This window comes from Leopardus geoffroyi, chromosome B3 (genome assembly GCF_018350155.1).
Source record: "Leopardus geoffroyi isolate Oge1 chromosome B3, O.geoffroyi_Oge1_pat1.0, whole genome shotgun sequence".
NCBI lineage: Eukaryota > Metazoa > Chordata > Mammalia > Carnivora > Felidae > Leopardus > Leopardus geoffroyi.
Genome location: NC_059337.1, coordinates 60554932 through 60580417, shown reverse-complemented (window position 1 = coordinate 60580417; position 25486 = coordinate 60554932). Strand labels below are relative to the sequence as shown.

At 35.7% G+C, this 25486-nt stretch overlaps 1 protein-coding gene across 6 annotated transcripts in view; it reads right to left on the bottom strand.

The window, feature by feature from the left end:
• TTBK2 (tau tubulin kinase 2) overlaps positions 1-25486 on the bottom strand; it is a 166055-nt gene that overhangs the window by 88722 nt on the left and 51847 nt on the right. For 2 of the 6 annotated variants that reach the window (XM_045448015.1, XM_045448014.1), the window contains exon 4: positions 3599-3672. The exons of 1 other annotated variant lie outside the window; for it this stretch is intronic. In XM_045448015.1, coding sequence (XP_045303971.1) covers positions 3599-3672 — 74 coding nt within the window. Of the gene's footprint in view, positions 1-3598; positions 3673-17527; positions 17558-20576; positions 20698-20927; positions 21040-22044; positions 22101-25486 lie in introns of those variants that run through there. 3 more of the 6 variants (XM_045448018.1, XM_045448017.1, XM_045448016.1) reach the window with 3 other exon arrangements.

Below are 25486 nucleotides of genomic sequence, written 5' to 3'. Positions count from 1 at the left end.
CTAATAATTGGTGGAGTGCTATCTATCTATCTATCTATCTATTTATTTATTTTAAAGTAATTTCTACACCCAGTGTGGGACTCGAACTTACAACCCCGAGATCAAGAGTCGCATGTTCTACCAACTGAGCCAGCCAAGCACACCTGGTGGAGTGCTTTTTGAAGAATTCCAGTTAATAAACTAAGAAAAATAGAATTAGAATAGTACATTTGCAATCTCACTAAAGTAATGGATCTAGGCAATGATTACTAATGGGTTTTTAAAACATAGGAGAAAAACCACTGGGAACTTTAAAAAGGATGCATCAGGCTGACAGTCCCCAAATCTCACCCATCAATCCTAACGTTACTAAAAACAGACAACCCAGACATTGCCTACTGATGTGATGCAACAGGAAGTATACCACTCACCTCTCAAGTACTGTGGCCAAATAAAACAAAACTGGAATCTTATCTAATCACCAGGTTATAGAAAATACAGGGGATAGAAGAACATGTTAAATAAGGAGGGGACAATCAGCAAATTCCAGAACATGACAACTTAATAACAAATGATTCCACTTTTATCAATGACAATCAAAACAACAAAAACTGTAAGAAAAAAAGAAAGTGAATCTATACAGTAAAAGAGGCTTAAGAATTGTATCTACCAAATGCAATGTGTGGAACTCTGTCTGGAACCAGATTCAAGTAAACCAAATATAAAAAATAAAAGAGATACAATCAAGGAAATCTGAAGATTGTCTTCATATTTGACACTATTATGAAGGAACTATTGTGTTTTATCATAAGAGGAGAAAAAAGGAATCTCCGACTCTTAGAATACATATGTATATATTTCCACATAAAATATTCTTTCAGTTTGCTTTGAAATAATCTGGGAAGGGAGAGGAGAGGGAGAATACACCAGCAACAAGACTGGCCATATACTGATAATTACCAAAGCCGGGTGATGAGTACATGGGTATTCATTATACTATTCTATTTTCATGTATGTTTAGTTTTTTTTCATAATAAAAAAATACATTTTTAAAAGTATGGCAGTTCTGGTGTCAGGCAATCTAGATCTACATCTGTACTGGTTACAAAATTAAAAGTACTTTTTGGCTTTCCCTAGGTGATATGGTTTTCACAAAGTATCACTCCTTGGCTATAATAAAGATGGCTCTGGAAAGCCTCAATGGTGAAAGGAAATTCCACGAGAACTGTCTCAGGTCTTGCTGGTAGAAATGAGAAAAGAAATAAGTACAACTTCTTGATCCTATAAGATTTTAAGACCCACTTTGGGGTGCCTGAGTCGCTCAGTCAGTTAAGGGTCTGACTCTTGATTTCAGCTCAGGTCACGATCTTATGGCTCGTGAGTTTGAGCCCTGTCTCAGGCTCTACACTGGTAGCGCAGAGCCTGCTTGGGATTCTCGATCTCCCTCTGTCTCTGTTCCTCCCCACTCTCTCTCAAAAAATAAATAAACAGGGGCACCTGGGTGGCTCAGTCGGTTAAGCTCCGACTTCGGCTTAGGTCATGATCTCACAGTTTGTGAGTTCAAGCTTCATGTCAGGCTCTAAGCTGACAGCTCGGAGTCTGGAGCCTGCTTCGGATTCTGTGTCTCCTTCTCTCTCTGCCCCTCCCCAACTTGTGCTCTGTCTCTCTATGACTCTCAAAAAATAAATAAATGTAAAAAAAAATTTTTTTTAAATAAACATTTAAAAAAAGACTCATTTTAGTGGTAATTAGCTATAATTTCTACAATAGACATAGGATTATTCCTTGAAATTTTTAAGGCAGATATTATATAATTGAATCACCAAGAGGAAAAGACTACTTAAGAATTAATGAACTTAGGGTTTTTAGAAGAAATTAAAAGTGCCAGCGAAAAGCTGAGTATGTAAATTTTATCACAATGTACACGGGGAAACCTTGTAATTATCTTCAATGTGTCAACTAAGAGAGAATACCCTGTAGTAAGTACACCAGCATGAGCCCAAATCAAGTCAATCAACTATGCAGAATGGGGGGGTGGCTAATGGTAGATTAATTTTATTATGACAGGAAAAAATACAGCATGCAAGTCAAATAGAAAGGTTTTTAGGTGAGTCCAGAAGAGCTTGCCAAAGGCCAAAGGCCATTGTTATCTGATATACAACAATCTCCTTAGTTTTCCCAGACTAAGAGCCCTCCCATTTCCAGAAAGTGAGATTTAAATGACTGCAAATAAAATAAAAACAAGTAAGCTCAAGTAACATAAAAATGAGTATGTGCTAAGACTGAGACAGATTCTACAGACTGAGAAAGCTTCTATCCATATTCTCTAGTCAGTAGTAACCTAAAAACAAAATGAGGAGTTTTCTCTAATTGTGCCAAGAATACTGGCCTCAGGCTTCCACAAAAGCCTAACACCCAACAAGTTAGTCAGTCCCCAGGGAAGTCACAGACCTCTTTGAGCTTCAGTCCCTTAACTTGCAAAATGGGGATAACCTCCTTATCCTCTCCATGGGGATATGGTGAGGATCAAATAAGATGTATAATAAATCCAGAAGAAAACTAAACAATATCATACCAAAAAGTTATATTATTAATGGCCAAAGTGAGAGAAGGAGGGTCTACACTAATGACCTCAAAAGTTACAAGGATAACTGCTTCAAGAAATAAAACAATGCTGGCTCAAGAGACAGTGAATCACACGACTCAAAGACTCTATGGCTATAGCTTACAGAGACAATATCTTTGGATCTAACTCAAATGCTGAAGGATAGTTGAGGGAAACAGGAAAAGTATTCTGATGAGAAGAGAAAGCATTCAGGCTAGGATCTATGTCTGAAATCACTGTTATACAGTTAAGTTCAAAGAAAACAAAAGAACCCAATGTCCAAAGAAAATTTTGCAAAAGATGAAAGGAAACTCTGATAACTCTTAAGTTAGGCAGTAAGGTAAACCACAGCTTTTACACTTTGAGAGTGACTACAGTTCAGAGGTGTGTGTGTGTATGTGTGTATGTGTATGTGTTCAGGGGCAGACGCAGTTGTCAGAGAGAATGGGATGGTTTCCCTCTTCTCCCTGCTGTGGCCATTACTCCAAAATTCCCTCTCTGAATTTCTTTCCTCTCCTGCCCAGCCCAATTCCACTCTCCGTCTAAAGGACAGGGATCAGACCTATGTTAATGAATGATAAAAGAAAAAGGAATGCATTTCTCCTCTGTATCAACTAATGCTTCAATTTTCAAGCAAAGTTACTACGTGAGCACATAAATTAAAAACTAGAGTCCTAATGGTAATAAAGACAGGAAGGGGAAGGGACAGGGACAGAGCAAGACTCACATTATATCCAGAAATCCATGTAGGGATTGAAAAACTTTGCAATGATGACAATTAATGAAGATATGGATCAACTAAAACAGTTGACAAGAACAACCCTTTCATCTTTGGGAAAATCTATATCAAATCTGTTTAAATAAAATTCCATCCAAAAAAAAAAAATTCCATCTGCATAGTATAAAACATTCTGAGATGATGATACCAAGAATTTTGTTTTATCCACAACAAGTAAAATTAGGTACCTTGATCAAAACTGAAATATTTTAAGATACATTTTCAAAGTAACCTACCTGCAACTGCATGACCACATAGTTGAATCGATCATTCCTCCCACAGCCAATAAATCTACAAACATGGTCTTTCCCTGGATAAAAGAAAGAAAAGAAAAACACAAAACAGTGGAAAAGGTTATACTATGGTTTCTCTTCTAAAAAATTAATAATTTGTTTTTCTGTATAGTATTTTATAATTGAATACAATGGACCTGTCTTAAGAACCTTAATAATAGGAAATCTGTATTATTCAGATTTTCTACCTACCTCCCCTGGACTCTACACTGTTCCTTGTGTAGTCAAATAAATGTTTATTGAATGAATAAATTTACTGGATGAATAAATGAATGAATGAGGGAATAAATGAATGATAATTTACTTAGGAAGTAAAGAATTAAAGGGTCATTTCAGATCAAGTTGCCCAGACATTATACATATGAAAAGAGAGAAGAGCAATACCTAAGAACTCTGTTAGGAATATAAATCCTGAATTTTAGATATGGTCTGCCATTGACCAATATATGACTTCAGTCACTTAATCACTTAATCTTTCTGGACCTCATTAATTTGCATTAGTTCAGTAGCTTTCAACATCTGTGAAACCCAAGGAGGTGCTGACTAGGGTATGGAGGAAAGCAAAGGTGGAGCAGGCAGAAATATAGGATTCTTCCCTGATCCAATAAAAGCAAACAAAGGTCTTTAAAAAAGGATCAAGACTGGTAGGCTCCAAGGCTACTGGAGTACAGTGAATGAAGGGAGAACAGCATGAGAAGACGCTTGAGAAGCAGGAGGCATGAGACCATGAAACGCCTTAGACTCCATGATAAGGAAAGTGAAAGACATTTATAAGTCGGTGTTTACCAGCCCAGGCTGCTTATCAAAATCATCTTGGGAAGATTTTTAAAGATTCCTAAACTCTATACTGATTCATAATCGATGGAGGAAGATACAGTATAGGAGCTTTTCAAAAGTTCTCTAAATGATCCAAAAGCAGATGGGCCATGGATGGACATATAAAATCTACTGCTGGATAAGGAGAAGCATATAAAAGATTTTAAGGGGTGGCTGGATGGTTCAGTCGGTTGAATGTCCGACTCTTGATGTGGGCTCAGGTCATGATCCCAGGGTCGTGGGAACAGGTCCTGTGTTGGACTCTGCCCTGATTGAGCATGGCGTCTGCTTGGGATTCTTTCTCTCTCTCTCTCCCTCAGCCCCTTTCCCTCACTCACTTGCACGCTCTAAAAATAATAAATAAATAAATAAATAAATAAATAAATAAATAAATTTAAAAAAAGTAAAAAATTTTAAGATGAGGAAAAACACAAAACATTTTACTTTAGAACACTGCTATGGTGGCAATGAGGAGGATAGACTACAGAGAGGTTAATTCTAGAGGCAGAAAGGTGATTCTGGGAATAGTCACAATATCCCAAGAGAGAGAATAGGGTTTAAATTATTACAGTAGAGTCAGAAAAAATAAGATAAATATAAGAGATACTAAAGATAATTTTTGACTAAAAATTGGTACAACTATATGATAAATTGTATCAAAATAAGAGAATATACAGTAGGTTGTATAGACTGTAAGGGATATCAGAATATTGAGTATAATAACAACCTGTTGAATTCAGCAGACAATTGTAATTTCAAGCCTGTTGCTGAGCTATAGAAATACACTGGGGAACCATTAGTTCATGGAAGGTAGATGGAACTACAAACATAGATGGACAGTTGACAAGTTGGAAGAATAAAGAATGGTAAAATTAACCTAAGAACAGAATTTTAGAAAATGCAACATTTAGAGCATGGGCGAAAATAAAATGCATGAAGGAAATCAAGTAATAGCCACAGAGGTATGAGGAAACTGTGAGAAAGGGGTATTATAGAAATAAAATGAGAAGAGCATGTTAAGGCAGAAGTGGCCAATGGCAAATGCTATAGGAAGACTGAGAAGTGGGGCGCCTGGATGGCTCAGTTGGTTAAGCGTCTGACTTCAGCTCAGGTCACGATCTCACGGTTTGTGGGTTCAAACCCCGTGTCAGGCTCTGTGCTGACAGCTCAGAGTCTGGAGCCTGCTTCAGATTCTGTGTCTCCCTCTCTCTGCCCCTCCCCCGCTTGTGCTCTGTCTCTTTCTCTCTCTCTCTCTCTCAAAAAAATGAATAAACACTAAAAAAAAAAAAAAAAAAAAAAAAAAAAAGAAGAAGAAGAAGAAAGACTGAGAAAAACTGGTTAATATAAAAAATTAGGAAGTCACTAGTGAGTGGAAAGGGCGGCAGCCAGCCTTTAATGGATTAAAGTGTAAGTGAAGTATGAGACAGCCAGGGCAATCTTTGAAGAAGCTTGCCTGTAAAGTAAGTCACACACCAAGAGCTATAAGGGCAAGACTTGATAGACGGATGAGAAATAATATCTCAACATTCAAAAAAAAAACTTTCTACTGGCTGACTTAAAACATAAAGACAATCTAGACTTAAGTTAACAATTCAACTTCTTTTGCTTTTGGGTTATCACACTGTTTTCTCGTTATCTGTGCTTTTATTGAAAAGGACTCGAACTAGCAAGAAATGAGTGAAACGGGAGCATTAATTCCCAATGTGTACAATGCTGACAATCACTTCACGTGCATGTTACAAATGTTTGCAAAACTGCGTCACCTAGTAAATTGAAGTAGGAATGAAAGGATAAAATAATGGTCAATTAGCAACTTACACTTTCCCTCAGCTTCAAAGAAACAATTAAAATATCATTTAGGAAGTATTTTCTTCTTGTTACCCATTCTTCAAGATTCCATCTTCCTAGCATATAACATTTAAATAATGGATCTCTATTACAAAGACATTTCAACCATCTAAAACCAGAAGGCCATACTATATTTAACTCTTCTTAGGATGTTCTTTCAAAAATATCCTATTGGTATGTTATATACCAAAATACTATTTATCTCTCAATAGTGAAACCATCCTACTTTTAAAAAGAAAAAAGACAGAAATCAAATAAAGTGTAGACTCTACTAGGTAACCAAAATACAAAGTCAGTAGCAAATTTTCTGGGATTCACCCATCTATCTTCATTGCTTTAGGTAAGAGCTTAATGAATTCTTACCTCATACTTTGGAAACAGTGTACTACTGCTCTTCTATTTTAGATATACACAATTAATGAAAATCCTTAATAAAATTAGTTTAGTAAATATATACAAATTTTTAGAAGCACGGAGAAACTAAAATTTAATTGGAATAGTAATTCTTCACCACCACTTAGAATAGTAAAATAACTACTGTAATATCTAGTACAAACTGAGATATCACTCCATGAGTAGCACAAGGACCATATCTATCTGGTCCCTAGCACAGTACCTGGTAAATAGTGAAATCCCCAATCAGTATCTATAAATAAACAAATTAATAAATAATTATAAATAATAAAACATGCACAATATGCAAGCATATTGTGCCAGGCATTATATTAAGTCCTTTACATGCATTTAATCCTCACAGCTTAAGTATTATTATTTTCCCTATTTTTTAGATGTGAGTTAAGCAAAATAATCTCTAAAAATGAGGGGACTAGGGTAGGTTATACTTGAAGAGAATGTTAATAATTCAAAATCATTGCTGTGGAGAAAAGGAAACATAGACAACCAGCTTGAAAAGCACAGACTATATCAGGTAAAACCTAACACACTGTCATTTAGGTAAGAGTCCTAAGTAGAATCTAGATACCAGAACTATAGCAATCTTTATTGTAAGTTAGACAGTCTACAAAGTCATATATAGTTGGTAAGCAAACAAACGAAAAAAAAGAGTCCTACACTGTGCACTATGAGGTCTGATCACGACTCCACATTCACAAAAACAGTTATTCAACTTCATGCACAATGAGAATAAAGGAGAGGTCCAGAAACATTACAGAAACAACTCCAAATCTCTAGGTAAACCATTCTATAAACTTTTAAGAACTCCCAGGATAAAAGACATCTAAATATTCTTTTTTTAAGATTTTATTTTTAAGTTATCTCTGCACCCAATGTGGGGCTTGAATTCAAAACTCCAAGATCAAGAGTTGCACAGTCTACCGACTGAGCCATCCATACACCCCCATGACATCTAAATAATCTTTTTTTTTTTTTAAGTTTATTTATTTGGGAGACAGAGACAGTGCAAGTGGGGAAAGGGCAGAGAGAAAGACGGAGAGAGAATCCCAAGCAGGCTCCATGCTGCCAGTGCAGAGCCCATCATAGGGCTCAAACTTCATGGAACCATTAAATTATGACCTGAGCCAAAACCAAGGGTCGGACACTTAACCAACTGAGCAGACAAGGTGCCCTGACATCTATATAATCTTAATGATGCTGTAGAGCAGGACTATCTTGTGTAGGAATGATAACCAAGCCAACCCTCATTTTATTCCTACTTAATTCCCACAGATTCTCATTACTGTACACAAAGGCACCAGAATATAATAGATATATAAACTTAATTTCAGCATCTTCAGGCTATATTATGTTCGTACTCTAGTACGCAGCTCTGCACAGGATACATACTAACTAAACAATGAATAAGTTTTTTATACCTTTATTGAAACATTAACATACCACACAATTCATCCATTGTCCATTTCATGTAGGTTAATTTGTTGCCATGTACTATGTAGTATTCCCTTATTATAATCATTTTTATTTCCGTAAGGTCAACAGAAATGTTCCCTCTTTCGTTCCTGATTTTAATAACTTGATTCTTCTCTATTTTTCCTTAGTGTTTCTAGCTAAAGGTTTGTTAATAGTGTTCATTTTATTCAAAGAACCAATTTTTGGCTTTGTGGATTTCCCCCTTGTTTTTCTCATCTCCACTATAATCTTTATTATTTACTTCCTTCTGCCTGCTTTAGGTTTCTTTGTTTTGTTTTCTTTTCTATGCCCAACCTGGGGCTTGAACTCATGGTCCTGAGATCAAGAGTCACACTACTGACTGAGCCAGCCAGGCTGGCTCTGCCTGCTTTAGGTTTAATTTGCTCTTCCTTCTTTAGTGTCATAAGGTGGAAGGTTAGACAATGTACTGGAGATCTTTCTGGCTTCTTAATTTAGGTGTTTACTGCTATATGCTGCTTTTTAAGCGTACTACTTAAACTGTACCCCATAACTTTTGGTATCTTATGATGATTAAGTTTTAATTAAGGAAATCTACAGAAAATCACTTTGGAATCTTAGAAGATAGGGTCATGAATGCCATACACCAGTGGGACAACTTATTATTTTTCTTTGAAGGAGACACAAGACAGATGGAAAGAAATAAAGCAAGCACTAGATTAGAATTAAATCTGAACTCTGCCATTAATAATTATGGAAGCTTAAGTCTCAATTTCCTCAGAACTACTGAGAAAATTAAATGATATAGTATATTTATAAAGCATCATATTGATTAACTATCCAGCACTCATTCCCCCTTAATAACAGACCCAAATTACCCTTGGGGAATGATCTTCCTTTATCATGTATCTACTGTCTCTATGGGCTTGATCTACTTCCAGGCCCAAGGTTGGACATTAATTGTTCTAAGCCAATCAGAGTAATAGAGAAATTTCTCTTTTATTATAGAGATCAATTTGTTGAGGGAAAGAAAACTAAATATTCAAGACTTAAAGCAATCAATGCGTGACATTACCCTGACGAGATTCTTTTTTTTTAATTAAAAAAAAATTTTTTTTTAACATTTATTTATTTTTGAGACAGACAGAGAGCATGAACAGGGGAGGGTCAGAGAAAGAGGGAGACACAGAATCGGAAGCAGGCTCCAGGCTCTGAGCTGTCAGCACAGAGCCCGACGCGGGGCTCGAACCCACAGACTGCGAGATCATGACCTGAGCCGAAGTCGGACGCTTAACCGACTGAGCCACCCAGGCGCCCCTGACAAGACTGTTTCAGGAATGTTCTAATCAGAGGAAAACTCAATAGTTTCATATGACACTTATGAGAAGAGATGTTATTTTTAAAGAGAAAGAATGGAGCTCCTTTCCAGTTGCTATCAGCAACTATCTCTCAACCATGAAGGAAATAAGCATGAGAATTATTTCTACAATATGGAAGAGATAATCACATACAAAAACTGTCAGCCGTATGTGAAAGAATGAAAACCAGATGCTATCTTATATCATACACAAAAATCAACTCAAGATAGATTAAAGACTTGAATGTAAAACATGAAACCATAAAACTGATAGAAGAAAACATAGAGGGTAAGCTCCTTGACACTGGTCTTGGCAATGATTTTTTAAATTTGACATCAAAAGCAAAGATGACAAAAGCAAAAATAAACAAGTGGGACCATATCAAGTTATAAAGCTTCTGCACAACAAAGGAAACCATCAACAAAATGAAAAAGCAACCAGCTGGGAGAAAATATTTGCAAATCATATATCTGATAAGTAGTTAATATCCAAAATATAGAACTCATACAACTCAACAGCAAAAAAGAACAAACAATCCAACTTAAAAATGGGTAGAGGACCTGAAGAGACATTTTTCCAAAGAAAATAGTAAAATGGGCAACAGGTACATGAAAAAGTGTTCAATATCATTAATCATCAGAGAAATGCAAATCAAAACCACAAAGAAATATTATCTCACACCCATTAGAATGGCTATTATCAAAATGATAAGAAATAACAAGTGTTGGTAAGGATGTGGAGAAAAGCGAATCCTTGGGCACTACTCCTAGGAATGTACATTGGTGTGGCCACTATGGAAAATATTACAGAGATTTGGCTCAGTCAGTTAAGCGTCCACCACTTGGTTTTGGCTGAAGTCGTGATTAGCAGTTCCTGAGTTCGAGCCCTGCATCAGGCTCCATGCTGACAGTGCTTGGGATTCTCTCTCTCTCCCTCTGTCTGCCCCTGCCCTGTTCAACACTGTCTCTGTCTCTCTCAAAATGAATAAATAAACTTTAGAAGTTTCTTAAGAAACAAATGAACAAAGAAAAAAAAAAGAGACAAACCAAAAAACAGACTCTTAAGTACAGAGAACAAACAAATGGTTACCAGAAGGGAGGTGTGTGGGAGGATGGGTGAAATAGGTGAAGGGAATTAGGAGCGGGATTGTCTTGATAAGCACTAAGTAATATATAGAACTGTTGGATCTCTATATTGTACACCTGAGACTAATATAGCACTGTACATTAACTACACTGGAATTTAAAATTTTTTTTAATTAAAAATAGAACTAGCATATGATCTAGCCATTCCACTTGTTGGTATATACCCAAAGAAATGAAATTACTATCGTTAAGAGACATCCCACGCCCACGTTCAATGCCACATTACCTATAATAGCCAAGACATGGAAACAAATCACGGTTCGTGAGTTCAAGCCCCTCATTTTGGCTCCACACTGATGGCGCAAAAGCCTGCTTGGGATTCTCTCTCTCTGGCTGCTCCTTCCACATGCTTTCTCAAAATAAATAAATAAACTTAAAAAAAAAAACCCTCAAAGTTAAAAAAAAAAGTTCTTATCACAAGAAAGAAAAACTGTGAGGTGATAAACTAAACTAAACTTGTGGTTATTTTGCAGTATATACATGTATCAAATCTTTATGTTGTATATAATACAAAGTTATATGTCAATTATACTTATCTCAGTAAAACTGAGAGGGGGAAAAAAAGAGAATCCGGGTCAAAATATACCTGTAGTCTATCCTACACCTCTGGATCCTTCAATATGATGTGGAAGAAAAGTTCATGTGGTCAAGATCACTGGAATTAAATACAGCTTTTTCACTTGCTAGCTTGTTACTTAATTTCTAAAAGCCACATGATGGGTAACAAAAATTCTTAACCTCAAAGAGTTATTATTACACAGGTAAATCAGGTAAGGTATGTCTAATATTAAATATACTGCCTGGCACACAGTAAATGCTCTATATATGCTTCCTATTATCGTTAGTGATTATGAACACAAATTTTAGAAAGAGACAGATCTAAGCTAAAATCCTAGCTCTTTTATTCACTACTTTTTTGACTGTGTGGACAGATTATTTAACCTCTCTTAAGCTCTATTTCCTCAACTATAAAATCAGGGGAAAGTTAAAGAAAAATTAAATCAAATAATATATTTTTTAAAAGCATACACTTAAAACAAGGCCTGACACAGAAAGAATGATAAATGGCTGCTAGCCTCTTCATTAAATAATAGGCACAAATTGCCTTCCACAGTGGTTGTACCAATTTATACTGATGCTATCAGGACTTGAGTAAGTTCCCATTTCTCTGTCCTCACCAACACTTGGAGCTGTCAGACATTTTTGTTTTTGCCAATCCAATGGGTATGAAACAGTGTTTTGCTATATATTTTGAGTTTCTTTATTACTAGTAAGGTTGAGCATCTTTTCATCTCTTTATTGCTTAGGTTTTCTTTCTTGCGAATTGTCAATTCTTATCTTTTGTCCATCTGCTCTCCATCCACTCCTGGGACTTCCTACCTTGGCCTAGGACATCACTATGTCATAGAGCCATTTATCTGGAGTCTTTTGTATCATGTTTCCCAAATACTTTAAAGCCCTTGTTCGTTCCCTGCCACTATATCCTTTCTCTCTATATTACTGGTGCCACTTACTTATCACCTAAAGACTCAAACCCCCCTCACTTTCTCCTCAGGCTCAGCAGGAAACATTTATGGAGCTCTAACCACCACAATACTCTAGATGTCATCAACCATTCACCCTTGCCGCTTCGACTTGTCCTGACCTAACTCCTTGGCTCTGACAACTGAGCTTCTCTCTCGTTTCTCTTTTGTTCCCTTCTCAATGCTCCTATGGATCTTTTTAATAAATTTTATACATTTTTTATAACTTTTCGTCTATAACATCATTATTCACCCTCTGTATCAGTCTGACTTGATTGTGAACCCCTGAGGACAAAGACCATCCCTTATTTATAACCCCAGTTCCTAGCACAATGGTTCACATTTAACAGGTGTCTAAGAAGGAAAGAAGGAAGGGAGAATGAAAATAAGCCTTTCATAAACTATCTAGCACCCTGGACTTTCTAGGCCTAAGGCCATTTGGCTCCTTCTTCTCTGCTCTACTGCCCCTCTCCCCACCCCTACAGGGTGGGCCAAATGTCTACCTTAGAATGACAAGCACGAGCTTGCCTTGTCCTGTGCTTCACCTATCTTTTATAAACATACTATTGGACTCCTCTGATGATGCATGCTCTAATGAATTACCACCTATTATTTACTGACAGGCTCACTTAGCAGTGTCTCTTCTAGACTCCCTCCATTCTGTCAAATCTGATTGTACTTCACTGGACTAGGCCAAGAATGTCCCATATGTCACCGGCCACACACTATTCATAGGATAATTTCCCCAAATACTGTTTGGAATATCATGTCATTTGCCTACTTAAGAAACCATAAACAATAATGCCTACATAAAGACCATTAAAATGGTGAAGGACTCCACCACAAAACTACTAAAACTGATAAATGAATTCAATAAGGTCTCAGGACACAAAATTAATATACAGAAATCCATTGCATTTCTATAGACAATGAAGTAGCAGAAATAAAAATTAAGAAAACAACCCCATTTACAATTGCACCAAAAATACCAAAACACCTAGGAATAAACTTAGCCAAACAGGTAAAAGATCTATACTCTGAAAACTATAAAACACTGATGATTTTGAAGATGACATAACAAATGGAAGATAGTCCATGCTCAGAGATTGGGAGAACAAATATTGTTAAAATGTCCAAACTACCTAGGGCAATCTACAGATTTAATGCAATCCCTGTCAAAATACCAACAGCATTTTTCACAAAACTAGAACAAATAATCCTAAAATTTATATGGAACCAGAAAAGGCCCTGAATAGACAACACAATCTTGAAAACGTAGAACAAAACTAGAGGTATCACGATCCAGATTTCAAGATATACTACAAAGCTGAAGAAATCAAAACAGTATGGTACTAGCACAAAGACAGACATACAGATCAATGGAAAAGAAAAGAGAAACCTAGAAAAAACCCATGATTATATGGTCAATTAATCTATGACAAAGGAGGCAAGAATATACAATGGGAAACAGAGTCTCTTCAACAAATTGTGCTGGGAAAACTGGTCAGTTACATGTAAAAGCATGAAACTGGACCACTTTCTTACACCATACACAAAAATAAACTCAAAATGGATTAAAGACTTAAATGTGAGACCTGAAACCATAAAATTCCTAGAAGAGAACATATAGGCATATCTTAAGAGAACTTCTCTTAAGACAAGGATAACAAAAACAAAAATAAACTACTGGGACTACATCAAAATTAAAATCTCTGCACAGCAAAGGAAAAAATAAAACTAAGGCAACCTACTAAATGGGAGAAGATATATGCAAATGACATATCCAATAAGGAGTTATCTAAAATACGTAAAAAACATACAACTCAACACCAAAAAAACCCCAAATAATTCAATTAAAAATGGTCAGAAACATGAAGACATTTCTCCAAGGAAGCCATATAGATAGCCCACATGAAAAGATGCTCAACATCAATAACCATCAGGGAAATGCAAATCAAAATTATAAAGAGATATCACACTGTTAGAATGGCTAAAATCAACAACACAAGAAACAACAAGTGTTGGCAAGGATGTGGAGAAAAAGGAACCTGTTGGTGGGAATGCAAACTGGTGCAGCCACTGTGGACAACGGTATGGAGGTTCCTCAAAAAATTAAAACTAGGACCACCCTACAATCCAGTAATCACACTACTGGGTATTTACCCAAAGAATACAAAAACACTAATTCAAAAAGATGTATGCACCACTATGTTTATTGCAGCATTATTTACAATAGCCAAATTATGGCAGCAACCCAAGTGTGTATCGACAGATGAATGGATGAAGAAGATATAAGATACACACACACATGCACACATGTATGCGTGCACACAATGGAATATTACCTAGCCATAAAAAAGAATAAAATCTTGCCATTTGCAAAAACGTGGATGGATCTAGAGGATATAATGCTAAGTGAAAGAAGTCAACCGGAGACAGGTAAATACCATATGATTTCACACATATGTGGAATTAAAGAAACAAAGCAAATAAACAAAGAAAAAAAAGGAGACAAACAAACAAAAAATGAACTGTTAACTACAGAGAACAAACTGGTGGTTACCAGAGAAGAAGTGGATGGTGGGGGGGGGGGGGGGGAGGGCAGGTGAAAGAGGTGAAGGAGATTAAGAGTATACTTATTATGACGAGCACTGAGTAATGTATATAATTGTTGAATCATTATATCGTACACCTGAAACTAATATAATGCTCTATGTTATTGTACTGGGATTAAAAGTTTTTAAACATTTATTTTCTGGAAAAATAAATGCAATGCAATGAAATGAAATGAAATGGTGAACCTGGAATTCACAATTAATTCTACATTACTTACCAAACCTCAGTTCTTCAACATGTATCATACACGCTAATGAAGCCAGTTTCTTTTTTTATTCTCCTTCTCAAATGTGCTACTTTGGTTTTTGCTCACATTTTCCCCTCAACCTCATTTCCTCAAATCAAATACAACTCTTAAATCTAAGTATCCCTGTAAGAGGTAATATCAACCAATTAAAATTCAGGATTAGATTTTCAGGTATTAGCAAATTAGTCACCTACCAAAGACCTGAGGGGAAAAAACAAGAAAATTAAAGTAAGTTTCCCAGAGTTGAAAAAGAGCGATCAAGTCTGGTGCAGAGACGAAAGCAGAGAAAGAAGACAATCAGCAAGGTAGCGCTGATCACTAAAAGTCATAGATGGTTGACCTCAAGAAAATATAGGATGGAAGTATATAACAAAGCAATTTTAACTTCGTGTTTATATGTCTCTTATGTTAAAGAAATCCTTTAAGAGAGGAAAGGAATTCTGAATATACAAACCAAATCTTTACCAACCCTTCAAAATACCACCACTAAGTCCTTCTCTTAATTTTCTAGCTCTTGACCAATATAACCCAGTAAGGAATGTTTGTGGTCTGTCACCAAACTGCGCAAAATGAAATAATCCGTGATATCTCCACCCAAAAAAGACAGTAAGAAGTAGACTTAATTTAAATAGGTAGATACTATCTTTGGATATTATACGCAAGATGGAACCTTGGTAGTTAAACACCGATTTTAATTGTGATATTAAATAGGATTTTTACTCATCTAAGGCAAGTAGTGAGAAACCCTTCCTTACTGTCCAAGATATTTTTTTAAAGAAATAGATATGCTGGTACTTTAAAATAAATGCATAAAACCTAATGAATCTTCTTGTTCTTACTTCATTTTTTTAATTTAATTTTTTTTTTTAAATTTACCTCCAAATTAGTTAGCATATAATGAAACAATGATTTCAGGATTCCTTAATGACCCTTACCCATTTAGCCCATCCCTCCTCCCACACCCCTCCAGCAACCCTCAGTTTGTTCTCCATATTTATGAGTGTCTTCTGTTTTGTCTCCCTCCCTGTCTTTATATTATTTTTGTTTCCTTTCCCTTATGTTCATCTGTTTTGTCTCTTAAAGTCCTCATATGAGTGAAGTCATAAGATTTTTGTCTTTCTCTGACTAATTTCACTTAGCATAATACCCTCCAGTTCCATCCACGTAGTTGCAAATGGTGTTCCTACAATTTCAAATGATAATTTACTACCTTTGCTTTCAATCCAAGGGCTTAAAAAGCTATGGCAAGTGATGGTGTGGTGGTCTACATCCTAGCATTAAATATTAATGAATAATAATGTCATGCAAAAGGCAAATAACTGTATGTTATTTTTATATGATAGAAGACAGTAAAAAAAAATCAGAAAGAGGCATCAATCATTTTCCTTTCAAAATAAAAAAGCCATTTAGTAATAAAGTGAAGAGCTGAGTTAAAAGTATCCCAAACCCACTAATGGGGATGCTCTGTAACTTAAAGAATAAATTCCAGCTCAGTGGCAAACTAGCAAATACTGGGATTCTGCAAAGCTGGGCTACTGTACTGCCAAAGACACAAGAAAATCAGTCCTAGCTTCCTTACCCACCTATCATTTACTCCTCTTATTTACCCACTTGCACCACCACCAAACAAACCACACCCAACCTAACAAAAACAGTTCATGAAGTACTTATACCAAGGAAGACAGAAAAATAAAAGGCATGGGTCCTGTCCTCAAAGAATCTACAATTTTGTTGAAAGAAATGAACTCACTATACAATATGACAATATGAGATCAAATGATAGCTTCTAAGAACAAAGAATAAGCACTGTGAGAAATCAATAAATTCGATGGATTAGAATGCATCACAGAGCTTAGAGCTTGACTGAGTTAACCTATCGGTAAAACAAAACAAAACAAAACAAAACAAAACAAAACAAAAGTGGTGAGCCCTCTAAACCAAGTCCCCAGAAAAAAATTGAGCCAAGGAGTTTAAGGAACAAAGGCTCCTCTTAGCACTCACGAGGCTGCCCATCTAACAATTACCTAGGTTATAGTAGCTCACCAGGAGTCAAAGGCAAAAGTTTCCATCTCTTCAATCTAGATAGCCATCACAGGGAATTCTACCTTTTAAACAAAACTCTCTATTCTATCACAACTGCCAATTTAAAACTACCAGGCTTTTGTGGTTAGAATGAATAAAATAAGCACAATTTCATTACCCTACTTAAAAAATGTACTTGTCTATCACAGATATGTACGAACAAGCATATGTAAAAATAAGAGAGAAGAAACCAAGAATTAGGGAACCATTCCAAGGCCCAGTATAAGGAAAATAATAATAATAATAATAATAATAATAATAATAATAATAATGATGAAGGGGGTGGAAACCATCAACAAAATAATTCAAGAAAACTTCCCAAGAGAAACCTTCAGATCACAAGTTTAATTAAAGCACACAAACAGGCATACTAGATTAAAACACACCCATACCATGGCATATCATCATGAAATTGAAAAACCCTGGGGGAAAAAGAGAAAAAAATTAGATATTGCCAAAGTGACAAGAATCATAATAGAATTATACTTAACAACACTGAGTATGAAGACAAATTTTGGAAGCAAAATTATTTTCCATACAGAATTCTAAATCCAGCCAGTTTTTCATTTGAACATCAGAGTAGGATAAAAACACTTTCAGACATGCAAGAGAGGTCCCAAACACATACCTCCCATGTATCCTTTACTCAGGGAGCTAGTAGAAGTGCTTCACTAAATGAGAATAAACACAAAAGAAAAGGGATTCAACAAGGCATACAATATAAAAGAAGCAAAGGGAATCCCCAGGAAGACATTGAGGTGTGATCCAAGGATGATACTTGTGAACAGATCAAAAATGCCTGACTGGAGCTGACTAGGTGGTCCCTGAAGAGACTCCCCTAAGAAGAGGAAATCAGGAGTTGTGAGAATTAAGAGTTCATACTTTTTTATTGCCAAACAGTATGCCACCGTATGTGGATTTACCACCCTTGATTTATCCATTCACTCTTTGAATTATACATTTTTGACAAGAATAGAGGTGATATAAATATTCTTGTATCTGCTTTTATATGAACACAAATTTTTATTGCTCAAGGGTAAATGCCTATGGGTAGGATTGATGGATCACACAGTAAATTCATATTTAACTTTTGTAAGTATCTGCTTAATTGCTTTCTAGAAGAACTGCATCATTTTGCAACTCCACCAAAAATGTGAGAGTTCCAGTTGCTCCACATCCTCCTCAGTACTTGGTACAGTTAACAGTTTTAATTTAAGCCATCGTAATGGATGTGCAATGGTAACTTACCATGGTTTTAATTTGCATTCTCCTAATAGCTAGTTATGCTAAACATCTTTCCATGAGCTGATCTGCCACTCTATATCCCCTTTGCCAAAGCCTATTAAACATTTTTAAATGGCTTATTTCTTACCATTGAGTTTTCAAAGTTCTTTACATATTCCAAATATAAGTCCTTTGCAGGTATGTGACTTGCTAGTATTTTCTTCCAGCCTATAATGTGTCTTTTCATTCTCTTAGTAGCATCTTCACAAGCAATGTTTTTCATTTGATAAACTCCAATTCATCGATTTCTTCTTTCATGAATCATGCTTTTGGTCTCATGTCAAAGAACTTCTTGTCTACACTCAGGACACAGAGATTTTCTCGTTTTCTTCTAAAAGTTATATAGCTTTATGTCTCAAATTTAGATGTGTGGTACATTTTAAGTTCATTTTTGTATAATATGTTTGGTTTAGATCAAACTTCATTATTTTTGTATGTTGATGTCCAATTATTCCAACGCCACTTATTGAAAAGATTATTCCTTTTCCATTTTGCAACTTTATAAAAAATTATCGGCCATATTTGTGTGGGCCTATTTCTGGAATCTCTATTCTATCTCATTGAGTTACAGCTCTTTCCTTTGCCAATAAAGTCTTGATTATGATAGCATCATGCTGTTTTTAAATCATGTAGTTTCATTTTTTCCAACATTTTTCCTTTTCAAAATTGTTTTGGCTATTCTAGGTTCTTTCCCTTTCTTTAGAAATTGTAGAATCAGTTTATAACTAGGCAGAGTGCTGTTGGGATTTTTTTTTTTTTATCAATACTGCTTTAAATCCATAGATCATTTGGGGAAAACCACCATCATTACTATAGCGATTCTTCAAATTCATGAATACAACGTATTTCTCCATTTACTTAAATCTTTTCTTTTTTTTAATCAGGGTTTTATAATTCTCAGCATAGAGATCTTACACATATTTTGTCACATTTATAGCTGAGTGTTTCATTTTGGGGGAGCTACGTAAAGTTTTTTAAATTCAGTTTTTAATTGTTTATCACTAGCATATAGAAATATGATTGCTTTTTCTGAGTTGACCATGAATCACTTGCTAAACTCACTACTTTAGGAATTTTTTCGTGGATTCCTTGGGATTTTCTACAAAGATGATTACGCCATCTGCAAATAGGGACAGTTTTATGTCTTCTTTCCAATCTCTATGTCATTATTTCTTCAAGTATTTTTGATGGACCACACTCATTCTCTTCTCATTCTGGGTCTCTGATGATACAAATTTAAGACTTTATCATAGTCTCGTAGGTCCCTGAGGCTGTGTATTTCTTTATTTTTAACTGTTTTCCTCTGTTTTCAAATTACATCATTTCTGTTTATCTATTTTCAAGTGCACTGACTCTTTCATTGTCATGTCTACTCTGCTATTGAGCTGATTTAATGAGTTTTCATTTCCATTATTGTATTTCTTAGTTCTAAATTCTCCATTTAGTTCTTCATATCTTCTATTTCTTTGCAGAGACTTTCTATCTTCTCGCTCAATCCTGGAACATGGTTATAATAGCTGATTTTAAAACTGTTTTTCAGATAATTTTAACATATGTGTGATCACCATCTGTTAGGTGTCTTTTCCCATGTGAGTTCAATATTTCTGATTCTTTTTAAGCTGAGTAATTCTAGATTGTATTCTGGACACTTGGAATACTACTTTATGATACTCTGGGTCCTATTTAAGTCCCACTAAGAATGTTGGTGTTTTTGTTTTGGACAATAACTGATCAGTTGGGTTCACATTTCAAGTTCTGACCAGCCTCCTGTGGGTTCTATTTCCAATTTCAATTCAGTTTTCAAACCCTCTGTAGTCATACTGAATGTGTTTTATAACTGTCCCACGTAGTGTCTAGTTTGGGAGTTAAGGGGTGGTCTATACCGTATTTCAGTCCTCAATGTTTCTGTATGCTGTTTAGGATCAGACTCAGGTAGGTACAGCTTGGAAGTCAACTCATGATTCCATAAGTAACTTTAAGTAGTCAGTTTCCCAAACTCCTCATTTTCTTGCAATCTCTTGGTTCCCCGGGGCTCTCCTTCTCCAGCTTTCCAGCAGAAAATTGAGGCTTCATTAACCCCACTCTGCCATGTACTCCTCAAGACTGGGCCAAGCAACAAAAAAAGAGCAGAGGGAGCAGAAAAGCCATGGGATTTACCTCACTCTCTTGAGACCAGAGCTCCTCCAATCTGAGAGGAAACTTCCCCTCCCTCTGAGATTTAGGCTCCTGCCTGCCCCCACTGAGGCCATTGCAGCTGCTCCCAAGGACTGCTTGAGGCCTGGGGTGCAAGAAAATGAAGAAAAGGAAAAAAAGAAGAAAAAAAGAATGATGCGGTATTGCCACATTTTCTCTGAGCATTAGGAGACCCCTTCCTGGAGCTCCTTGAGTCAGAACTAGAGGGCTTCTCCTGGTAGTTTTTCTGTCGTGTTAATAATGCTCACTTCCAAGTTTCAGGATACATTAAGTTCAGGCTGGGGCATACTGGAAGGAAAGAAATGGTAAACTCACCGCCGGTTCAGTGGTACTTTGAATTCTGGTCTTCTTCCCCAATCTGCCTCCTACTATTTATTTTTCAGAGTCCTCAAATAGCCACTCCAAGCACTCTGTCCAGGTTTTATAGCTGCATTCAGTGGGAGAGACAGGGTGAAGTGTGCTTACTCCATCTTATCTGGAACCAGAACCTGGACTACTGTTTTTCATAATAACTTTGAGGAACTAATTACTGAATCTATTTATATAACTTTGATTATACAAAATTAAAAATTAAAAATAAGCAAATCCTATATTAACCTTATTGTGAAAAAGGAAATAAGTAAGCCAGTAGAATCACATTTTTTAAGCATATATTCTTTTGGATGTTATATGCTTATGAAAAAAGTGAAGTTTTTAATTGTACTTTGCTTTATTTCTTTAAATCTTATTTTACTTGTGGATTTTTGTAAATGCTACGACTGTTAGAAATTTGTTAAAAGAAGAAAAAAAAAGTAGGAGTTATCCAAAGTACAAAACAGAGGAAGTAGATTGCAGAGAAGAGGTTATAAACTGTTTAAAAAACTGAAAAAAGTTGGAGGATGACCAACCCTCCAAGTCTAAGCCAAGAGTTTCAAGAGGCAAGCAAAGCGGGCAGGAACCAATTCAAGGTCTTGTATGCCAGGTTAAGGTGGCTGGACTTTACCTGAGAAAAGGAAGGCCCTGAATTGTTTTAGCAAAGGTTGGGAATGCTATGATGCAATCAGTATGTTTGAACAATTATTCCTGCTGCAGAACATAAAGGTGCATAAAAAATGAGTGTCACTGTCTGAATCTTAGGGGTCATGTTAAGTTGCAGAACAAATATATATACAATATGATTGCATGTATTGTGGAGGCATATGGGTAAGAGAGGGAAATTTTACATACACACACGCAAAAAGTCATGTCATATGTAATCAAAGGATTTTATAAATGATTATGATTCCATGATTTATATATAGAATATATATCACATGATTATATATATGCATGCGTAAAGATAGATAGATAAATAGCTGATTAGAATATGTACTATTTCTGGAAAAAACAAAAGAAACTAGTAACAATGGTTAATTTTGGAGGAGAGTGAGGGGCTAAGAGAAAGCAAACTTACTTTTTACTTTATTCTTCTGTTTGATTTTTAAATCTTGTACTGTGAATACTTACACCCTTAAAAAGGGTTGTAAAAAAAAAAAAAAGAGCGAGGTCTTACACACGAACTAGACAGAAGATAGTAAAACAAGATAAGTATGAATGAGCCTAGCATTCAGTACCCCAACTCCTAGCATATAGTCAGCTCTCAAACACTCTACAGATCTCTCCACAAATAAGGTATTACTAACCGTTTATAAAGCAAGTTCATAACACAAAACAGTTTTTTTTTATTATATCACACTACACTTCATTAATTCACCATGTATTTTCAATCATTCAGAAATGTAAACAGAAGATAAAGAGTAAGAATGGATTCCGAAGATATTTATTATCATTATACTACATTTTTACTATAAAAGAAAGATTTGCATAATTCTTTTCAATTTCTTAAGCACTGAGGGATATAAAAAGCTTTACAGTAAAAAATCCTCTCCTTTCCCGGTCCCTCCTAATGCCAATACCCAAACATAACCATTTCCAATGGTTTCTTGAGCTCTGTAAGATTCCAGACTTTCATTGTGCTTATAAAGCACATATAACTATATGTGCATATGTATATACAAAGACAAACATATATACATTATATTCCCTTTCAAGAAAATGGAACTCTGCTCCTTAAATAACCTAGAACTATTCTATTTCTATATGTCCAGAGTAATGAACAGACAAATCCCCAAGCTGGCAGATAATGTTAAATCTTCCAAGTAGAGAATATTAAAATAAATGCACTGAACAGATAAAGTTCTCAGAGATCTCCTAACACATCTTTGATGGAACAAATGAACCTTAACCAGGGCAAGCAAAAATTACTTTAGGGAAAAGAAGTACCAGATGAAATAAACAAAAGAGCAGATGACAGGTTAATAAATGGGTAGATGATATAATAAAGGGTGAGGGTTTATCTCTAACCTTTTAGTCCCAGAGTTCAATTACTCTGTTCTCCCACAAAAGGAGTTATCAGAGATCTAACACCCTTTGATGGTACAGATGCACCATGATGAGGGCAAGCACTTTGGAGTAACTTCACAGACAGTCTTCTATACTGGACAGACCAGTAGTCTAATCCAAAAAAGACGTTGTCTCTCATTCTTACAACTGGGGAAAGGGAGTAGTCATACTTTGCAGCAGAAGCTAGAGACTTCAAGCAGGAGGGCAGAAGAGGTACTGCTGCTCTTCCGTACTAGCAATCCTTCTTCCCAACTCTCAGCTTGTGCTCTGCAGTCTCCAAGGCAAAAATAAAATGCAAGACCAATATAACAGAGTGAAAAAATTTCCCCAGAAGTCAAAACAAAATCAATTCCTTTTTAAGGGCTATACCAAAGTAGTTTTCCTCTACATTTATGTGGGGCAAGAAAAATTAATTCCCAGCTATTTCAACTGAGAATAATAAAAATAAAAATAATAAAATTACTTGATTATCAAACAATGGCATTTACTCTATTTTTTTAAGTAGCCTCCATGCCCAATGTGGGATTTGAACTCACAACCTTGAGATCAAGAGTCATGTGCTATAACCAAATGAACTAGCCAGGCACCCCCTATTATTTTTTGATATTAATAGGATCTTTCTATACTTGCTTTTAGAGAATCTAGAGGAGAAAAAACTTAGTTTATAAATTATCTTCTCATCTAAGATAAAGAGAAAAACTTCAGTTTTACTCAAGTTGGTGCATAATGAAAGAGTACAAGAGATAAGATGATGCTTTATTTCATTCACAGAATGAAGTAGAGTTAAAATGGGGCAGGAAAGCTAGACAACCTTCTAAGTCACTCATTGATTTAAGCAGCGATTTTTAAACACCATAAACTTCATTAGATTGAACACATTATGGAAGGCACTTTCACATCAGAATTAGTGAGAAATCTGATCTGTAGGATACTTTTAAAGAAAAACTATTTTATGCTTAGATATATCGTTATATAGTAATTAGAAGCAAATAAACAAAACCTAAACTTTTAAAGATCCAAGAAAGCTTCTTTGATGAAAAGATACACTAAGTATAAAACATAGTAATTTTATAATACTCTTGAATTCCCAAAACAGTAGAACCACCTATATCCAAAAATAAAAAACTTCTAAACCAAATAGAAATGATTTTCTGGAAGATCCAAGTGACTGTTTTTTATAACAATAAAGAGTTAAATCACTATCCAACATAGTTTGGAGAATCTAAGCTGTGATCATCTAAACTTTTTTCTTTTTTTTTTTACTTACCAAAAAAAAAAAAAAAAAAGTTTATAAAGAAAATTACCAGAAATAGAAGTTATTTTTCTTACTCTCTCATATTGCCATTTACAAATGTATGCTATCACCAAATACAAAGCTAATTGGTGCTACCATTTTGCTCCTGAACATAATATATATGTCAAGTTTAAGTATATATAATTCTTTAAATAGCTTCCAATTTAAAAGGGAACACAAATGTATTTTTATTTTATTTATTTTTTATTCATTTTTGAGAGAGAGACAGACAGGCAGACAGAGCTCAAGTGGGGGAGAGGCAGAGAGAAAGAGAGACACAGAATCCGAGGCAGGCTCCAGGCTCTACGCTGTCAGCACAAACCATGAGATCATGACCTGAGCCTAAGTCAGACACTTAACCAACTGAGCCACCCAGGTGACCCTATTTTTTTTTAATGTTTTATTTATTTATTTATTTTTGAGAGAGAGAGAGAGAGAGAGAGAGAGAGAGAGCGTGTGCGTGCACGCACACGAATGGAGGGGAGGGACACAGAGAGAGAGAGAGAGAGAGACAGAAGGCTCCAGGCTCTGAGCTATCAGCACAGAGCCCGATGTGGGGCTCGAACCCACAAACCGAGAGATAATGACCTGAGCCAAAGTCAGATGCTTAACCGACTGAGCCCCCAACACAATGTATTTTTGAAAATAAACAATTCAGGAGCACCTGGGTGGCTCAGTCAGTTAAGCATCTGACTTCAGCTCAGGTCATGATCTCACTGTCCATGAGTTCGAGCCCTGCATCAGGCTCTGTGCTGACAGCTCGGAGCCTGGAGCCTACTTCAGATTCTGTGTCTCCCACTCTCTCTTAAAAATAAATTAAGATTAAAATTCAGATTTTAATTTAAATACAATTCAGATGCACCCCATGTTTATAGCAGCACTATCAACAATAGTCAAAGTATGGAAAGAGCCCAAATGTCCATCAATGGATGAATGGATAAGAAGATGTGGTGCATATATATATATATATACACACACACACACACACACAATGGAGTATTACTCGGCAATCAAAAAGAATGAAATCTTGCCATTTTCAACTACGTGAATGGAACTGGAGGGTATTATGCTAAGAGAAAGACAAAAATCATATGACTTCACTCACATGAGGACTTTAAGAGACAAAACAGATGAACATAAGGGAAGGGAAACAAAAATA